The sequence below is a fragment of the Rhagoletis pomonella genome, unplaced genomic scaffold, assembly GCF_013731165.1.
Source record: "Rhagoletis pomonella isolate Grant_MI unplaced genomic scaffold, Rhpom_1.0 Rhpom_scaffold_00007, whole genome shotgun sequence".
NCBI lineage: Eukaryota > Metazoa > Arthropoda > Insecta > Diptera > Tephritidae > Rhagoletis > Rhagoletis pomonella.
Window position 1 is genome coordinate 14,056,314 of NW_023458561.1, and position 17,056 is coordinate 14,073,369.

At 33.3% G+C, this 17,056-nt stretch overlaps 1 protein-coding gene across 2 annotated transcripts in view; it reads right to left on the reverse strand.

The window, feature by feature from the left end:
• LOC118742353 (hillarin) overlaps positions 1-17,056 on the reverse strand; it is a 211,426-nt gene that overhangs the window by 56,764 nt on the left and 137,606 nt on the right. For both annotated transcript variants that reach the window (XM_036474361.1, XM_036474359.1), the window contains 2 exons: positions 16,269-16,410; positions 12,506-12,699 (listed from right to left, as the gene is read on the reverse strand). In XM_036474361.1, the coding sequence (XP_036330254.1) occupies positions 12,506-12,699; positions 16,269-16,410 (336 nt within the window). The remainder of the gene's footprint in view (positions 1-12,505; positions 12,700-16,268; positions 16,411-17,056) is intronic.

A 17,056-nucleotide genomic window follows, 5' to 3' on the forward strand; every position in this document is an offset into this window, starting at 1 on the left:
ATGAAGTGAAGCAGAAATCATACAAGCGATCCAAATTAATGCTTTAACCCTTTAACCATACAATGCATGCTGCAAACGGAGGAACTGATGCGCTGCAGTAGAAAATAAATAACAAAAAGGCTTGATTCAGTAAGCTGTAACGATTCGTAAAACCACAGCTGATGGTGGCCAATTGACACACGCTCCAAGTTTGTGGCACAGATTTTAGGAGGTGCCCGCACTTTCACTCTTGCTCACAATCAGGAATGCCGTTTGGATCTAAATAGATCCAATTGGATACATTTTTAGACGAATTTTTGCGGGATACTTATTTTTTCCGGTCAGTATAAATGTGGATACTTTTTTAAATAGGTCAAAATTTTATATTTCCTATAAAGTTTTTTTCGTTCAAAAATCGATTTTCAGTAAAGATGGTAGAAAGCATTACGTTTTCTAAACATATTAAGAATCGCTACTTAAGCGTGAAATTAAAGCATTTTATTTTTTGTGAACGAAGCAATGAACATATGAAGAGATCTCACCAAAATAGGTATAAGCGCAATTGTGTTAAAAGGATGCTTTAAGCAAGATCTTAATATAGGTACATATCGTCGTTTAAAGTACAAAACCGCGTATCAACAAAATGCAAAACCGCATATCAAGATAATGCAAAACCGCGTATGTGACGTTGCATAAATTATTTTCTAAAAAGTAAAAACACTTATGTTTTAAAATGGTTCCCTTTTTTATAGAGATATCGCATTTCTGGCTAGTATATTTCAGGACGAATGGATCAGGATTAAGCCAAGAGCTTGTGTGAGCAAATCCAATTTTTGGTAGGAAATGTCAGTTACGCGGTTTTGCAGAATGACGATACACGGTTTTGTACTTTAAACGACGATATATATAAAGTAAATTATACTCTTTCTGTAGTAATCTCTTTCATATCACATATTTTCATTTGTTAATTTAAAAAGAAAGATTTCAATGTAGTTTAAAAAACTAAATTTGATTTATTTAAGGAAACTTGTATGAATTTTACCGGAAAGACTTTAAATATACTCTAAACAAATTTTGTTTATTTGCGCATATTAAGAGAGGTAACCAGTTTCCTCTTTTAATGTGTGCAAATTTGCACGCCGTGTATTAAAATTAATCATTGCCTGTTTACTTTTACATACCAAATTTTTCGCAAAAAGCAAAATTACACATGAAATGTTTAAAATAAAGTAATGTTTATTATTAGTAGGAAATGTATTTGTAGTTTCAAAATTTTTGCAATTTGTGTATATTTTAAAGATCTCAATTTCAAAATCAAATACTGAACATCTCATACGTATACAGATTCTTGTTGAAAAATAGATACTTTTCAGTAGTAGTTTTACATGCTCTTTTTAGAGTGTACTTGCTATTTATTATACTTGCTTTGCAAAGTACTTATGCACAAAAAATGTACTTTATAAATTGAAATTACAAATGCTTGATTTTATGTACATGTATTCCAAGTCCTTAGGATGGATTAAATTATGTCTTTTTCATGAAAATGTTCGGTTTTCTTACAAATTATGAGATGTATATGTAAAAAAAAGAAAATTGGATACATTTGGATACATTTTTGGCTTGGTCAGTGATACATTTTCTTGAGACGGCGCGGCAACACTGCTCACAATTTATACACGCAATGCGCGAGAGAATTGCTGAGCGTTGTAGTGATGCCATACCCTGCAAAAATCGTTGGACCATGTAGTCTATGTGTGGTATATTGGAGTACTACAAAAGTGTTGTTACCCGATCACTGCTCGTGTTTTGACGAAATGTGATTGAAGTTGAGCATTTGAAAGCACATTTGCATGTCTGGCTGCAGCTGAACGTGTAGAGATGCTCGCTGTTAGTTGTTAGCTCCCAGCATAGCATGTTTCGGTTCGAATGCCGTCAGAGACAACATGTAATTTTTAATTTTTGTTTTTGGTGTTTATTAATTTCGAAAAAGCATCTGTGAAGTGAAGAACAAAAGCGTGTATAAACGAAAAAATATAACAACAATAGCATTGTTAATATGCTGGAATAGTTTTGCCTAGGACATCGCAATGTTAATTGGACCATATTTTTTATATGAATTGTGGTTAATTGTGGAGTACTCTTTGGTCCTTAGGGAGTACTCTTTACATGCATTCACGGAGTAGTCCCAATTTTTGTAGGGTAGATACATATGTGCATATAGTTGTGTATATACGGCGAACATTCGTACCGATTTTTGCGGGACAGTACCGATTTCGAGAAAATTGTCCTGCTGAATATTTTCTTAAAGTCGGGACGTATAAGTGTCCCGATTTTTCATATTTGTACCGATTATGTCTCGATTTTCAGGGTTTTCTGTATTAATTTAAAAAGAGTTTGCCTGTACTCTGATCCACAAAACAATTTTTCTTACAAACGTGGCAGCACATTCGTTATGACAATAAACATAGAATATAACGGAGCCATAAACGTAGCCAGCATCCTTCTATGATCTTTGGTTATGTTTTATTCTTTTTTTGTTAAGTTTTGTTTATTTTCATGAAACGATTCTAACTTGAGTTTAGTGAAATACTAATTCCTTCAAAAAATTCATGGATATGAAAAATATAAGCTGTAGATACAGTGGCAAAGATATAAATAGGGAAGAGACATGTGAACATACTTTGGCTATTACCCTTTCGATTATTTAATGTTTATTATTTTTTATGAAAGTGTAGCTCGTTATTTAAGAAAGACCATGCAAGTCAAAATTTCAAGCGTTGTACAAAAATTAGCCAAGTTCGATAAAGTTTTATGAAAACTTTGAGCTTTTTAACTAGATTTCTTAGAAACATTCCGGGTATGCAGTTTTAGTTGATTCCCACAGTGTTTACACGAACTTTTTAAGTTTAAAATAACACCAACGTATTCCTTGTTTAATTCTCTACAAATTCAATATGTTTAAAAAGTGGGATGAACATACGGACTTTTTAAAATAAATATTCATACAACAAACTTTGTTTTTTTTTGTATGAGCGAGTAAATTTGTTTTATATTTTTTGAAAATTCAGTTATGCATATTATGTAATTTACTTGAGCATTATACAAAAGTGGGTTAACAATAACAATTCTGGTGCCTTCTAGGGCCAACTAACAACTAAGTATGGAGGATACATCCAACATTAAATTTTAGTCCACAGGAATATTGCGACATGCTATTATTAACAATGCATTGCATTTTAAAAACAAAATGGTTTATATTATTTTAATTTTTAACTATAAAATAAATAAAATATGCTTATTTTATTACTCTTATTTCTGTTGATTCTTCGTGTAAAGAATAAGGTTTTGCAACTAATTTGTCTGTAGATAAAGGAATCATGAAAAGGAACTTCAAAATACCCTTAGTAGTTAAAGCTGGAAGCGATATTCTATTTTTTTTTTTAATTCAATTCATATTCTTTGTTTGCTGAAAGTTTGCAGATTTTTCTTATAGCTCGATTACGGATAGCAACGCGACCACGGTTTGGTTACCAGCTGGCAACGCAACTGGGAAGAAAATTTGTATTACGAATGGCAACTATCGTCAGTTGCTGTAGAGTTATCGATAATCGAAATTTGACAGATCGACAACCAGCAAAAGGATGTAAACAAGCTGTGCGAGTAATCCAATCCAAGCAAAAGTTAATGCTTTCAAAGGTTTTCTTTTATTATCGTTTTGTGTTCATTTTAAAAGCATATTGAGGACTTCCAAAAGAAGTTGTAGTATAATTGGTTAATAAACAGATGAACCTCTTCGTTCAACTTCAATACCTCCGCTCATAAAAGCTTGCGCACCTCTTCGATTTTTCGCAGAAGGAAGTGCCACAGCAATGACTTCAATTTGGAAAACTTTGTGTGTCGGTAGTTTTAAAAGAGGTGCTTCAGTTGATAAAGGAAAAATTTGCAATCAGTGCTCGCTTTTGTTTCGCCAAAGGGCGTACTCCACGGGAACTAAAATCGCAAGTTATTGTTTTGTTATTTTCACCATATTCTGTAAAAGCAAACTGCATTGCTGAAATGTTAATATCGTTAAAATTATTAAGAAGTAAAATATATGACACACTTTTCAATTTTCGCTCCTAAATACGCTCCAAAAACATTCCCAGCAACCACAAAAATGTAGTCGCCTGTATACACACTTTGTCGCAACTGCAGTTGTCTGTTGAAAGTTGCTAGTTGCCATCTGTAATATCGTTTTGGCAACTAGCAACGCAACTGAAGTTCGATTGCTATCGATAATCGACCCATTAATTTTCATACACAGTTTCATTCTTGGATTTAAATGAGGTTTGCTAAAATATAAGTTATATTTTAATACAAAATTAATTTGGCATGTAAAACATTGTTGAATATTAACAACTACCGTACCTTTGTATACTTCATATATTGACCTTGAAAAAAATTAAGTTTTGCCTAAAGTCTTAAGTTATATGTAAATGAAATAAGTAAAGTAAAATAAAACTTTTTACTAAACCACGCTCTTATAAGAGGTCTAAAAATTAGAAAATAATATTTCTCAGTATCATAGAATTTGTTTAGATAACTTTTGATTTTGAAATTTTAGCAAAAGTCATTAAAAACAATTTATGAGATTGTAAACGAAAAACATGGAGCGCGTGCAATAGAAAGCATTAGATTTAATTGACAATAGTCAAACTACATAACGTAGACCTAAAATTTCTACAGAGAAAGTACAAATTTGAGATCGATTTTAAGCGGTCGTTATTCATATACCCACATATATGTACACATATTACTCTTCATACATGCGCCCCACGCTTTTCATTCAGTCTCATAAATTGTTTATAATGACTTTTGCTAAAATTTCAAAATCAAGTTATCAACACAGATTCTATGGGACTGAGAAATGTTATTTTCTAATTTTTGGTCCATTTATAAAAGCTAGGTATATTAAAAAGTTTTATTTTATTTTATTTATTTGTTACTTTTTACTCTTGTCTGTATAAAATTTTGCAAAAGATATTAAAATAATTCAACTTGCAGTGATAAGAGAATAGAAGACTATGCAAGCAAAGAAACAATTAATTTCATTTAAAGAAATGACGTATCGTCCATATCTGCTGCAGCGTACGTGTGCATATTTTTAGGCGCAATATATAACTACTTGCGGCGAGGCGACATCTACCGCTAGAGTTTTGATATGATACCAGGCGACGTGGTTGATGTCTAGACTTTTTATAGGATCTTTGCAAAGCAAAGGTTTTATAGCTATAAATGATGTTTGGATACATTGCACGTTGATAAAAGCGTTGTAAAAAGAGTTAGCAGACTTTATTTCATATTAAAATAAAATAAACATTGGAGTTAGTATTTAGTTTTTATACTACAAATCATCTATAGTGAACATTCTTACGACGATGCGCAAGCATCAAATATATATAGTTTTTTCACATTTCCGAAAACCACCGCTAATGTTAAGCACGTGTGGATTTATCCCTATTTCAAACATTTTCGAAAATTCCATAATAATGTTATTTCTTTTCAAGGGATCGTGGTTAGTATAAATTTTGTGTAAATTAACGTCCTTAAAGTTTCAAGCATTTCTGAAGTTTACCGTTATATAAAAGTGGGCGCATTTTAGTCCGATTTTAATAATTTTCAGCGTTTTGCTTTTATGTGGCACGCACAATAATCATACTGAGTTTGGTACATATTGGTCGAACGGTTACCGAGATACATATATGTGATCATAAGTGGGCGGTGCCACGCCCATTTTCCAAAATTTTATCATAAACGTATTTTGTACTAAAGAATTATTGCAAACATCAATTTTGAATAAATTAGCTTCAGTATTTACTGATATATCGACGATTTCGTATTTCTTTAAATTACCGTGATATGGGATGTGGGCGTGGCTATTGTCCGATTTTTTAAATTTTCAGTCCTTCGGTATGTTGTACTAAAGCTATCAACTTTGCCAAGTTTGGGAGAAATTGGTGCAGCGGTTCCCAAGATATACACGTGTAGTCATAAGTGGGCGTGGCTAAGCCAATTTTCAAAAAATTTATAATATTCTTATTTTATGCCTAAAAATGAGTGTAAACATCAGTTTTAAGCTTCATTAGTTTTTAAAATATCGCAGTTTTCGTATTTTTGAAAACTACTGTTATATGGGAGGAAGTCGTAGTTATTATCCGATTTTGTCCATTTCCAATACTATCCGTCCTACGCCGAAAAGAAACAAACATACCAAGCTTCGTTAAGATATCTCAATTTTTACTCGAGTTATTGTGTGCACAGATGGACAGACGGACGGATGGACGGGCGGACAGACAGTCACCGCTTAATCGATTTCTTTTTTTCATTCTGAGCATTTATGTATACATTTGTCTACATCTATCTCGATTCGTTTTGCCTTTTACAAACAACCGTTATGTGAACAAAGTTATAATACCCTTGTGCACAAGTGCGCTCGGGTATAAAAATACAAGACATTAAGATTGATCATGGAGACTAGTAAACGCTGTCTTTATCCGTAACTATACTAGCCCCAAAACCTCCAGGCTTATTAGCATGATATCCCTCACATCAACATGCCGATCAGGCGGGGAAGTCTTGTCAAAGGGCTCTACAAAATCTGGTTGCCAAAATTAGCAATGCTATTACTAAGAAATAATTCGCCTTATGTATTTTTGTAGACGTTGGGGGTGTCGAAAGCATGTGCAACTCGGCTCTAAGTGATGGAGTAGATTCAGTGCTGGTAAACTAGATTCGCAAAATGCTCGCGCAGCGGGTCATCAGGATCCAGGCAGAAGGTGGTCAATATGTCAAGTGCGGAGCCTTCTGATAAAGCTGTTCCCTGCAAAAGGTGTTCAGCGCCCTTTCTTCGCAAATACAGTGGCAGCACTTGTTTTCCTCCATCTTATTTATATTAATTTTACAAGATTGGTGTACCCAAGTAATGTTGGACCAGCATATGGCTGTAAGATCAATTGCATCGAAGAAGAGTAAAACTTATCAAGATCTAGATACCACTTAGACTAGAAAATGTTGTAACAAGGTATGATTCTGAGGGTTATCGACTACAGTATTTAAAAGCTGTTCCATATATCTTTCTTCATAAGTTAATGTTGTTTAGCGTAATAGGTAAGATAAATGCAATGTAATAATATAAAGTCCAAAGCATATGTGTTGTGGAGACATGGAACCCTTTTCTATTAGTTGTTTGCAGGAAAGGCATTAAGACTGAGTATGATTGCCACTTGGTGTGGTGAGATTGGCTGCCCGCAAACCCCTTGCCCCCCCCTTGCCCTTAAAAGAGACGCTATTCAAACTTCCTCTGAAGTAAAGTATTTAGGTATAATCTTAAAAAGTAAGCTTTTTTGGAAGTCTCACGTTTAGTAATGGACTTCCAAAGTTTTAACGTGTGGTCTGTTAGCTAGAGGAACCCTGTGGATTTACACATCCATGATTAGATCCATAATCAGCAATGCATCTGTGGTAGTTAATAGCGTGGAAAATCTGCTGTCAAACTTAAAAGAACGATCGCAGTGTGTGAGTCCAAAATCAATCCAAAAGTCTTGAGGAATGTTCTATAGGTCCTTTGTACTAAAACATATGGAGTTAGGAACTTTTCATTGAAAAAAATTAATATTTTTGGAGTTGGCAGATTTTACCTTAATTATTTTTAGCGATTCTAAAAAAATTATCTACCGGGGGGAAATAGGGCAAAGAACACTATTTTTGACCAATTTTTTAAGGTCAAGAAGTGGTTGTGAATCAATGGCAATATTTTTACTTGAAAGGCAATTACATTAGCTTTCAAAGCCATTTTGTTTCATATCGAAATATTGTTTCTGTCGAAAGCGCTGTGATTAATTTGCATGAAATGTTAAAAAAAAACACCGTGTGCCGTCGAGTCAGTTGGGAAATGTAATTTTGAGATTTTAAAATTACTACCACGTATTTTTCTCAAAATCATATGACTTAAAACATATGATTTATAAAAATACTAGCAGACCCGGCGAACTTCGTCCCGCCCAAATTGAGATTTTTAATTTAATAATTTTAATCCAACATTTTCTCCAACAATCCATATTTACTATTTGTATTGGCACATTCATCGGATAAGACTATGGTTTAGTGGTCGTTTGCCGCCTTAAATAACCGAACGAAAGTTGACAGATAAGTTCAAAACATGATTTTATACGAGTTTTCATCGGCAACTCTCAACTTTTGCGCGCTTTTCCAGTCAGCTGCATGATAAAAATATTTATAAGGTACAAACGCTGAGAGGCAGCTTTAGAAATTTTGACATTTGCTAACGTTTTGAAAATTCCTCTCACCGTCATTTCATTTGTTGGTTTTTATTTTCATTCAAACCAAAGAATATATTTCTGTCGAAACAACAAAATTTGAATGCACATACATACATACATATGTATGTAAATAAATAAATGAAGAAAATTGTGTTTTATGGACTTCTGCTCGCGTGTTAAAGCGCAGATTTTGGCATGCATCTAAAGATAATTTACTTTAAAGGCACTGCACTTTTGCAAAGAACGATCTTGTGCTTACATTGGGCTAAGTGGTGTGGCAAAAAATGAGCCGAGCATACATAGGGGCGCTTTGGCAAATCCGTTTTCATGACACCACAAACCTCGATCAATTTTTGCATTTATACGGTAATTGCGAGAACTTAAAAACTTGATATTGCTTTGCTTGCATGGAGAACGGAATTTCCGCAGCCGATAAAGCGGCAACTAATTTATCGTTTCCAAGTTTTTTAGTTTTTTCAACTTCTGAATAAATAAACATTTCAAATCATAAATTTTCATTTGTTTATTTGAATCTCTTTGACATTAGAATTATTTCTAGAGAGTAAACTCAAAATGCTAGCAAACGTCAAAAAAACCAATGGCGGACGAATGGAGCGAGCGGTTTTACCTTTATATATTTTTATAATGGTCAGCTGTTTACATGTATCTTTTCTCGTGCGCTTGCATTTACATTTAATGACAAAAATAAGGTAAATAGGAATTATTATTGCTATTATTAACAGGGTTCGTATTTGCGCGCACTGGCGCAGCACATCCTAAAATTTTACGCTCACACACGTGTGCTGTGCATATAAAAAATTAAAAACTTGCTCACAGTACATGTGTATGCCGTTTGGTAACAAGCACAGGCACAGGTGTGTACTTTATATTTATTTATATAAAGCACACGCACATGTGTGTGCTTTGCGTAGAGGAAACTCATACACTTCGAATTCTAACTGAAGTCTTAAAATAATTTTTTAATATCTTTCTGTCATATAAAAACAAACAACATATCACTTTTTATTGAATTGCTTTATAAAAAATAACGCTTTATAAAAAAATTTTCTTTTAAAAATATATAATGTGCATGTGAATGAGCAGAAATTTGTGCTAAAATCGGCTCACACACATGTGCATGCGCTTAATAACAATCAGCACACACCTTGCTGTGAGCAGAGTTTGCTTTCCCCTAATGCACACACGTGTGTATGAGCAATGAGTGCAGGTTGAATGTGTTCCTGGCATGTGCGCGAGCTGAGCATGTGTGTGCAAATACGAACCCTGATTATTAATGCATATTATAATATTGTTATCTATTTTACAGATATAAAATATGGAGGAAAGGGAGAACGCAAAAGCTGTCAAAGCGTTTATTGTAGCATACCTTCTACGTTTCACGCTCTGTTGTCAAAGTTCGAACTGTCAAGCAAAGCGAGGAAAGTGTTATGTAAGCGGCCCTTAAGAGCGCGTTTACCCACGAACGTGTACGTAGCGTAGCGTAGAAGTACGTAGAAAGATATCAAGTATGCTGTTGATAGAAAGAGAGAGAATTAACGTCTACGTCACGGTCATGCGGTGGTGAGTTTTTGTTAACACGCACATCTCATTAGATAGATCGTGTCAGCTGACACGTTCTCCGTTTTTACGTTCGTGGGTAACTGCGCTTTAAGAGTTGCGGCTTTTAATATTGCACTCATTTACGTACAAAAAAACATAGCAGCAGGGTTTTTATGCGTAATTGTATACATACATACATATGTATGCACATACCCGGCAGAAAATCTGACTAGCCTAGAACTAGCGTAGAACTAGACCTTTTGTCGACAGTACCAGTTCTAGCTCAATACCCAAACAATGCTTTCAACTGTCCAGTTTTACACGGCGATGTAATTGGCGGTGGCAATTGTCGCCCAGTGCATTACTTTGCAACCAGTTTTTAACCGGTTCCATTTTGGACAGTTTGTTTATAAAAAAATAAAATGTCTATCATGATTGGGCGTACAAAATTTTTGATTCTTATTTCTTAGAAAATTAGTTAGTTATGGTTATAAGCGTAGAAATATAAACTTATAATGAATGTTCAAAAGAAAGCTTTTTATAAGCATATAAATATAAAGTTATAATAAAGGTTCAAGAAAACATTGTTTATAAGCGTATGAATATAAACTTAATAAAAATTTTCAAAACAAAGCTTTTTATAGACGTTTTAATTAAACGATGTTTCATTAATAACTCATACATAGATTGCACTTAACATCCAAATATTTTCTAATAAATGTGATATAGAAACTAGAAGAAATGCGAATTTTCTGTGGACTCATCGAAAATATAAATAAGGAAGAAACATTTTAGCATACAAATTCACAATAACACACAAGCAACAAGCATACAAAAATTAATTGTTATATCTTGTTGCGTGCAGCAGCTTTCAATTACAAGCGGTTATTGGAAAATTGGAAAAACGACTTCGATGGAGCTACATACATATTTCGCTTCATGGTCGCCATTCTCATAGATGAAGGTTTCTGAAAAAAAATTGGTACATATTTAATTGAATTTAAAAGTAAGCACAGATAAGGAGAACTCATCATTTGAAGGGTCGAATGTTCCATTGATTAGCGCAGCAGGTCCTGTAGCCCGTTTCTGTAACTCTTCTCTACCGATTGTTTCTCTACTGGTAGAGAATATACGTCATTCTCTACTACTCATTAGCAGTAGAGAACAGGGCGGCGAATTTATATCTCAATTCGCCTTGGTAGAGAATTGTTACAGAAACGAGCTACTGGATTGGAAGTAAGGTTATATTGAATTTGTTCTCCGCGGACTTCACTATTCATAAGCAAATTTATAATTTCTTTACTCTTTTTCACTGTTTAAACGCAACATTTCTGCCTATCTTTACCGCATTGGTTTTATTTAATTTTTTTATTTTAAAAATTATAATTAAAATATATTTTAAAGAACGAAAACACGTCACTTACAATTGAAAAAAGTAAGAAAGGTCCTGTTCGAGGCACGTAATAAAAGCGGCATTACTGCCGTACTGATGAAAAATGGCAACATTGTTGCAACTGCCCAACTGGTAATTCATTGTTAGAAATTCACACAGAACTTGATACTTTAATAATTCCAGCAACACTGCGGTTGTGATTGCAACCCGAGTTGCAAGCATCAATTTTGAATAAATTAGCTTTAATATTTACTGATTTATCGAAGATTTTGTATTTCTCTATATTACCGTTATATGGGATGTGGGCGTGGTTATTGTCAAATTTTTTAAATTTTCAGCCATTTAGTATGCCGTACCAAGGCCAACAACTGTGCCAAGTTTAGAAGAAATTGGTGCAGCGGTTACCAAGATATACACATGTAACCATAAGTGGGCGTGGCCATGCCCATTTTTCAAAAATTTATAATATTCTTATTTTTCGTCTGAAAATTATGGTAAATATCAACTGTAAGTGAATTATCTTTAGTAGTTACTAAAATATCGCAGTTTTCGTATTTCTGGAAATTACCGTTATATGGGAAGTGGGCGTGGTTACAGTCCGATTTCGCCCATTTTCAATACCAACCTACCTTGGATTAATGGAAACCTACATACTAAATTTCGTTGACAGACATAGCTTAATCGACTTCTCTATTCATTCTGAGCATTTATGTATACATTTGTCTATATCTATCTCGATTCGTTTTGGCTGTTACAAACAACCGTTATGTGAACAAAATTAATATACCCTTGTGCACAAGTGCGCTCGGGTATAAAAACGTTATATTTATAGCTTCATGTCATTGGCATTTGCATTTCATTTTTAAGTTTAAATAATTTATAAACATTCGTTTCTCAACACTTATTAAAGGTTTATTTGAAAAAAAAACTTAAAATAAGCTTTATATTAAAACGCTTTTTTAACGCTTATTATAGCAAACTTACTTTAAGTTATTTTTAAAAACATTTACTGAAGTGCTTGTTGGGCATTGGCGTTTGGTTATGCGCACACTTAAATAGTTATGTACGTATTGATATTTATGTGGTCATTATGTAAATATACATATATGTCTGTATAACTACCCAGTCGGAAAAGTAGTAATGCATTGCATGCGTGATAAATAATATAATAATATACATTACATATTCCCACTGGATATGTGTCCAATATTTTTGTAAATAGGCATGTGTGTATAAAAACTGTGGATTTACTTACCAAATAGAAATCTATTGGCTTTTCTCTCATCTTATTGTAGGCTTTTTGTATTTCTGTTTGCTTGAGCGCATGCGCAATATGCAGTGCGCTCGCATCGAATCTGCCATATTTGTAATCGGAATCGTTTTGTGACGGAGAGCTGACATCTCGGCTGCCATAACCATTTGGTGTCGATTGACGTGAACCCAATCCACCTATACGCGTCATTGTGGACGATATTGAAGGTATTAGGGAGTTATATGAAAGCTTCACTTGCCAAATGGATTAATTCCATAAACAAAAAATTTGATAGATGCTTAGAGTAAAAAGTTGTCAAGTCCACTTTTTGTAAAAATTCATATTTTGATAAAGGAAGCAAGCAAAATTAAAAATGCATTATCTCAAAAAGGATTAAGGTACTTTTTTATTTCTTCCCATTTAAGTATATTCAATGAAAGGCAAATTTTTTAAGTCCAAAAGAGGCACACAAAATTCGATAAGACAAATTCTTTAAATTAATAACGAAGGATCATTCGTATGGAGTTTTGCTTTGCCATAATCACGCAAAATTTGTTATTCGGAGTTTTGCAAAATACTTGAAGAAAATGGCTATAAGAAGTTTTTTCATCTCATATAAAAATTGTAAATATGGACTTGGCAACTTCAAGTATTTATATAAAAAATATATGTATAAACTTCTATAAAAGCGAGAGATGAGAGTAATCGGCTTGTATGTATGAGGCATCATTGAAAAGCTTTTGCTTTCATAGTGGAAATGTGCTGACTTACAACAAGAATGATAGAATACAAGATTGCGCCGATCAGAGAGGATTTTTGAGAATAACTTTTGTGTGACGTCACACTGGTGCAATTGCGAGAGAGAAATGCCAAAACGTGAGCAAGAATGGAAGAAGAAGAAAAAATGTTGCAAGGAAAATGTAAACAAGATGCACCAGTGTGACGTCATGCAAACGACGGTTCTGTCAAATTCGTTAAGAGAGGAATAGCGGTCCGAGATCGGCGCAACCTTTGCATTCTCTCAATCGTGGACTTACAAAACGTCAATTGCTTAGCATACCTGCAAATTATAATGCTCCATAACGCCGAATTACTAAATGTTGACAGTGTATAATTTTCTAAAACGCATCCGAAAAGGTTTAGAAACATATCATTAGAGTAATCAACGCATCACCAACAAAGTTTATGCGGTTGCGATTTCATTGATATATTGAATACAGTCGATTTCATTTTAACGTGGTTTATTGGGACAGAAAATTTTTACCGTAAAAAATCTCGCAAAATTAACCACAATTTGTTTATTCGTTCCTATTTTGCGAAAACTCCATGCAAAAAAAAAATCGCATTAGAAAACCTCGAATGTTAGGGCAGTGCACACATTTATTACATACATATGTACGTACATATGTATTCGCTATGCTTTCATACAGACATATAAAATAGCCTCTGTTCCACAGGAGTTTAACAAAAAATCATATTAAGATCACTTATAACTTATGTAAAAGTATAAGTATTAAACAATGAATGAATCCATACTTCAGTTCTTAAAATAAACTGTCAATAAGCGCTGAGGTCTCTTTTACATGGCTGCAGGTTTGCATTATTTAGTATGTACATACATGTCTAAATAATGCCTAGACTTGCAATGCAAATAGAATTTGCAAAACGCACTAAAAATAAAACAAAAGGACAAAATCAGAATGAGTCGCAAACCGCGTAAAAAACCAACGGAGGATTGTAGAAAACTTCGCGTTAAAAACCAATCCGCGTTAAAATGAGATCGACTGTATTTATAATATGCAATGCATATGGTTGTGATGCTTCGCAACTCTGCATTTACAAATAGATTTAAACTGTAAACGCAGTAGAACAGTATCCAAACAGTGCATTGGTACGTTTTGGAAGTCGAAGTCGATCAACTCAACATATTACAAGCAATATTTTATGAGAAGTTCTTAAACGAAGAAGATTTTGGTTTAATTCTTGCTTAATCATGTTAGAACATATGTACATATTTTTGGTGAATAGGTATACACGTACAGTGAAATCTTGTAAAGCCGGAATCGCAAGGGACGAGACTTTCTCCGCGTTAGATAGTTTGCCTTGAAAATGTATGCACACCCCGCGACAAAAGATAGCAAATCAACATTTTTACCAGTTTTGACTACCTTTCTTTTGGTTTTTAAGCGTCATTATTTTTATATAAAAGTATTTATAGCTCTTTATCTAACAAATACCACATAAATCTAAATGTAAAAAATTATTTTCTATGGAAGAAAATGCGTGATACCGTCAGCAAAAAAAATTAAATTGTCAAAAATCAACGCGATTTTTTAGCAACTTCAAACTTGCACTTTATTGTACTAGAATTTAATAAGCTATAAAACTTCATACCAAAAATTATTCTAGAAATTAAAATTAAAATGCTTGGAATTGGTATGAAAAGTTTGTGGAATTTTTATAATTTTTGTACAAATTCTGAAATTTTATACTTTGATATAAAAGTAATGAACCTTAAAAAAGCAAAAGAAAAGTGGACAGAACTGGTTAAATGTTGAGGTGCTATGTATGTATTTCTTAGATAAAACTAAAAATTTAAAATACAAATTTTTTCTTTTATAACAACTGATGGTGCACAATTATATCAAAACCTCCGGCTATAAACTGTCAAAATGAAATAAAGAAAATGAAAGACTAATTTATTATTTTAATAACAAAATACCGATGTAAATTTAATTCTTGTATTATGCCGATTACATGTCAGTACAAAAATTTTCGAACGGTTAAAAACTTTGAGCGCTCGCAGTTAGAAATATACAGTCTTATAAGTGCTTTGTTTTGGTTAGGCTATGAGCTTAAGAGTTTTTGATATTTTTAACGAAATTTTCGTTAATTTAGGACTTATATAGTTCCGATTTATATAAAAATTTAATTTTTAACATTTTTAGAAATTTAAATTTGACTGCCGAATGTTAGTTAACTCTCCACTGTGCGAACGGACCTAAGGAGAAATAAATAAAAATAATAAGTCATTCAGGAGCTTACAATTAATTTTATACATTCCTAGGTAATTTTACGGGATTTTATTTTTGTGTTATTAATTTTTGTGATAAATAATGCGACTTTTAGAGCTTACAAATGGCCAATTACGGAATCCAGCCAATATATTTTGGTGGTACTAAAAAATAGATAAAACTTTATGATGGACTTGAGGAAAAAAGGAATTTTTTTTATACAGTTTGAGGCAGTCTACTGTATGTACATCGCAGGATATTTCTGTGTTTGTAGGTTATGTCGAGAAGCTGGCTTTAGTATAATGCGGCATTCCCTTTATCCTTTAAACGACAAGGAATTTTTTGACGAGACTTAATAAGAATATTAAAATGCTAGTATCGGAACTATTTCTTGCACATTTATTTGCCAAAAGTTCTTCAACGGCTCGGCGCCGTGAGTCATTCGCAAGCGTATGCTGCGAATGCCGCATTATACTAAAGCCAGCCTTTCGACATAAGCTACTATTCCATATGAATACAGATTTTAACTCAATACATATTTGTTTTTGCAGTATTTAATTTTCCATTATTATTTTGTTCTTCGTAGTTATTGCACACTTTTGTTTTCGCTTTTGTTGAATAATTACGTGGGTCGTTTCATAAGAGCGGATGCATGAGTAGGTGCATTAGTATTTTGCCAGTGGCTTGCATACATATCTATGTGTCTAAGTGTATACATATGCATGTTTCTAAAAAATAGAATTCGAACTCACCGTCAACGTCGGTGCGTGTACCGCGGATTTGCTCATTGACGTATTTGTTGGTGCGTGGCGCATTCAAAGCCTGTCTTATACCCACTGATGTTTGATCCAAATGGCCAGGTCCACTCTTTGGTACATGTGAACTACAGTAAACCTATAAATATACAAACATTTACATTCCATTCATCAGCGTTACAAAAAATATGTGCGAGTTAATTGAATAAAAAAAATGACGACGAGTTTCAACTGGGTCATTCCCCGTAAACAAATCAAAGATGTGTAGGATTTATTAAAATATGCGAATGTTTTTAGTACGAATGTAAATAAGCATTCGGTTGGCCACATTAGCGTATGTTTTGTGTGCATTTCGCTCGCGAGTGGTATCGACATTAGGCTGGGTCGCGGAAAAAGTTTTTCATTGCCACTCTTAGTTTGAAAGCATACTTCGTGAGAGTAATGAAATCATGAATATTTCCATCCTAAGTCGGCATTAAAAAATTTCAATGCCTCATCTGATCTCCGAAATAGCTGCTATAACTTCTACCAAGTGCTGATTGTTGTTGCTTTTCCAAAACGATTTTTAAATTAGAAACGGCCTCAAGCTCGAAAAATTTTTGAATACGCATAATTGTTATAAGGCCATAAAATGACAAAAAATAAAATATTTAATTCTTATACACATTTTAAAACAAAACGTTTTAACGAGCAAAACTATTTTTTTTTTTTTGGTAATCATATTTTAAGTAGTTCGATAAATCATCGTTTTGTGTAATAAAAGTCTTGATTTCTGGAGCGATTTA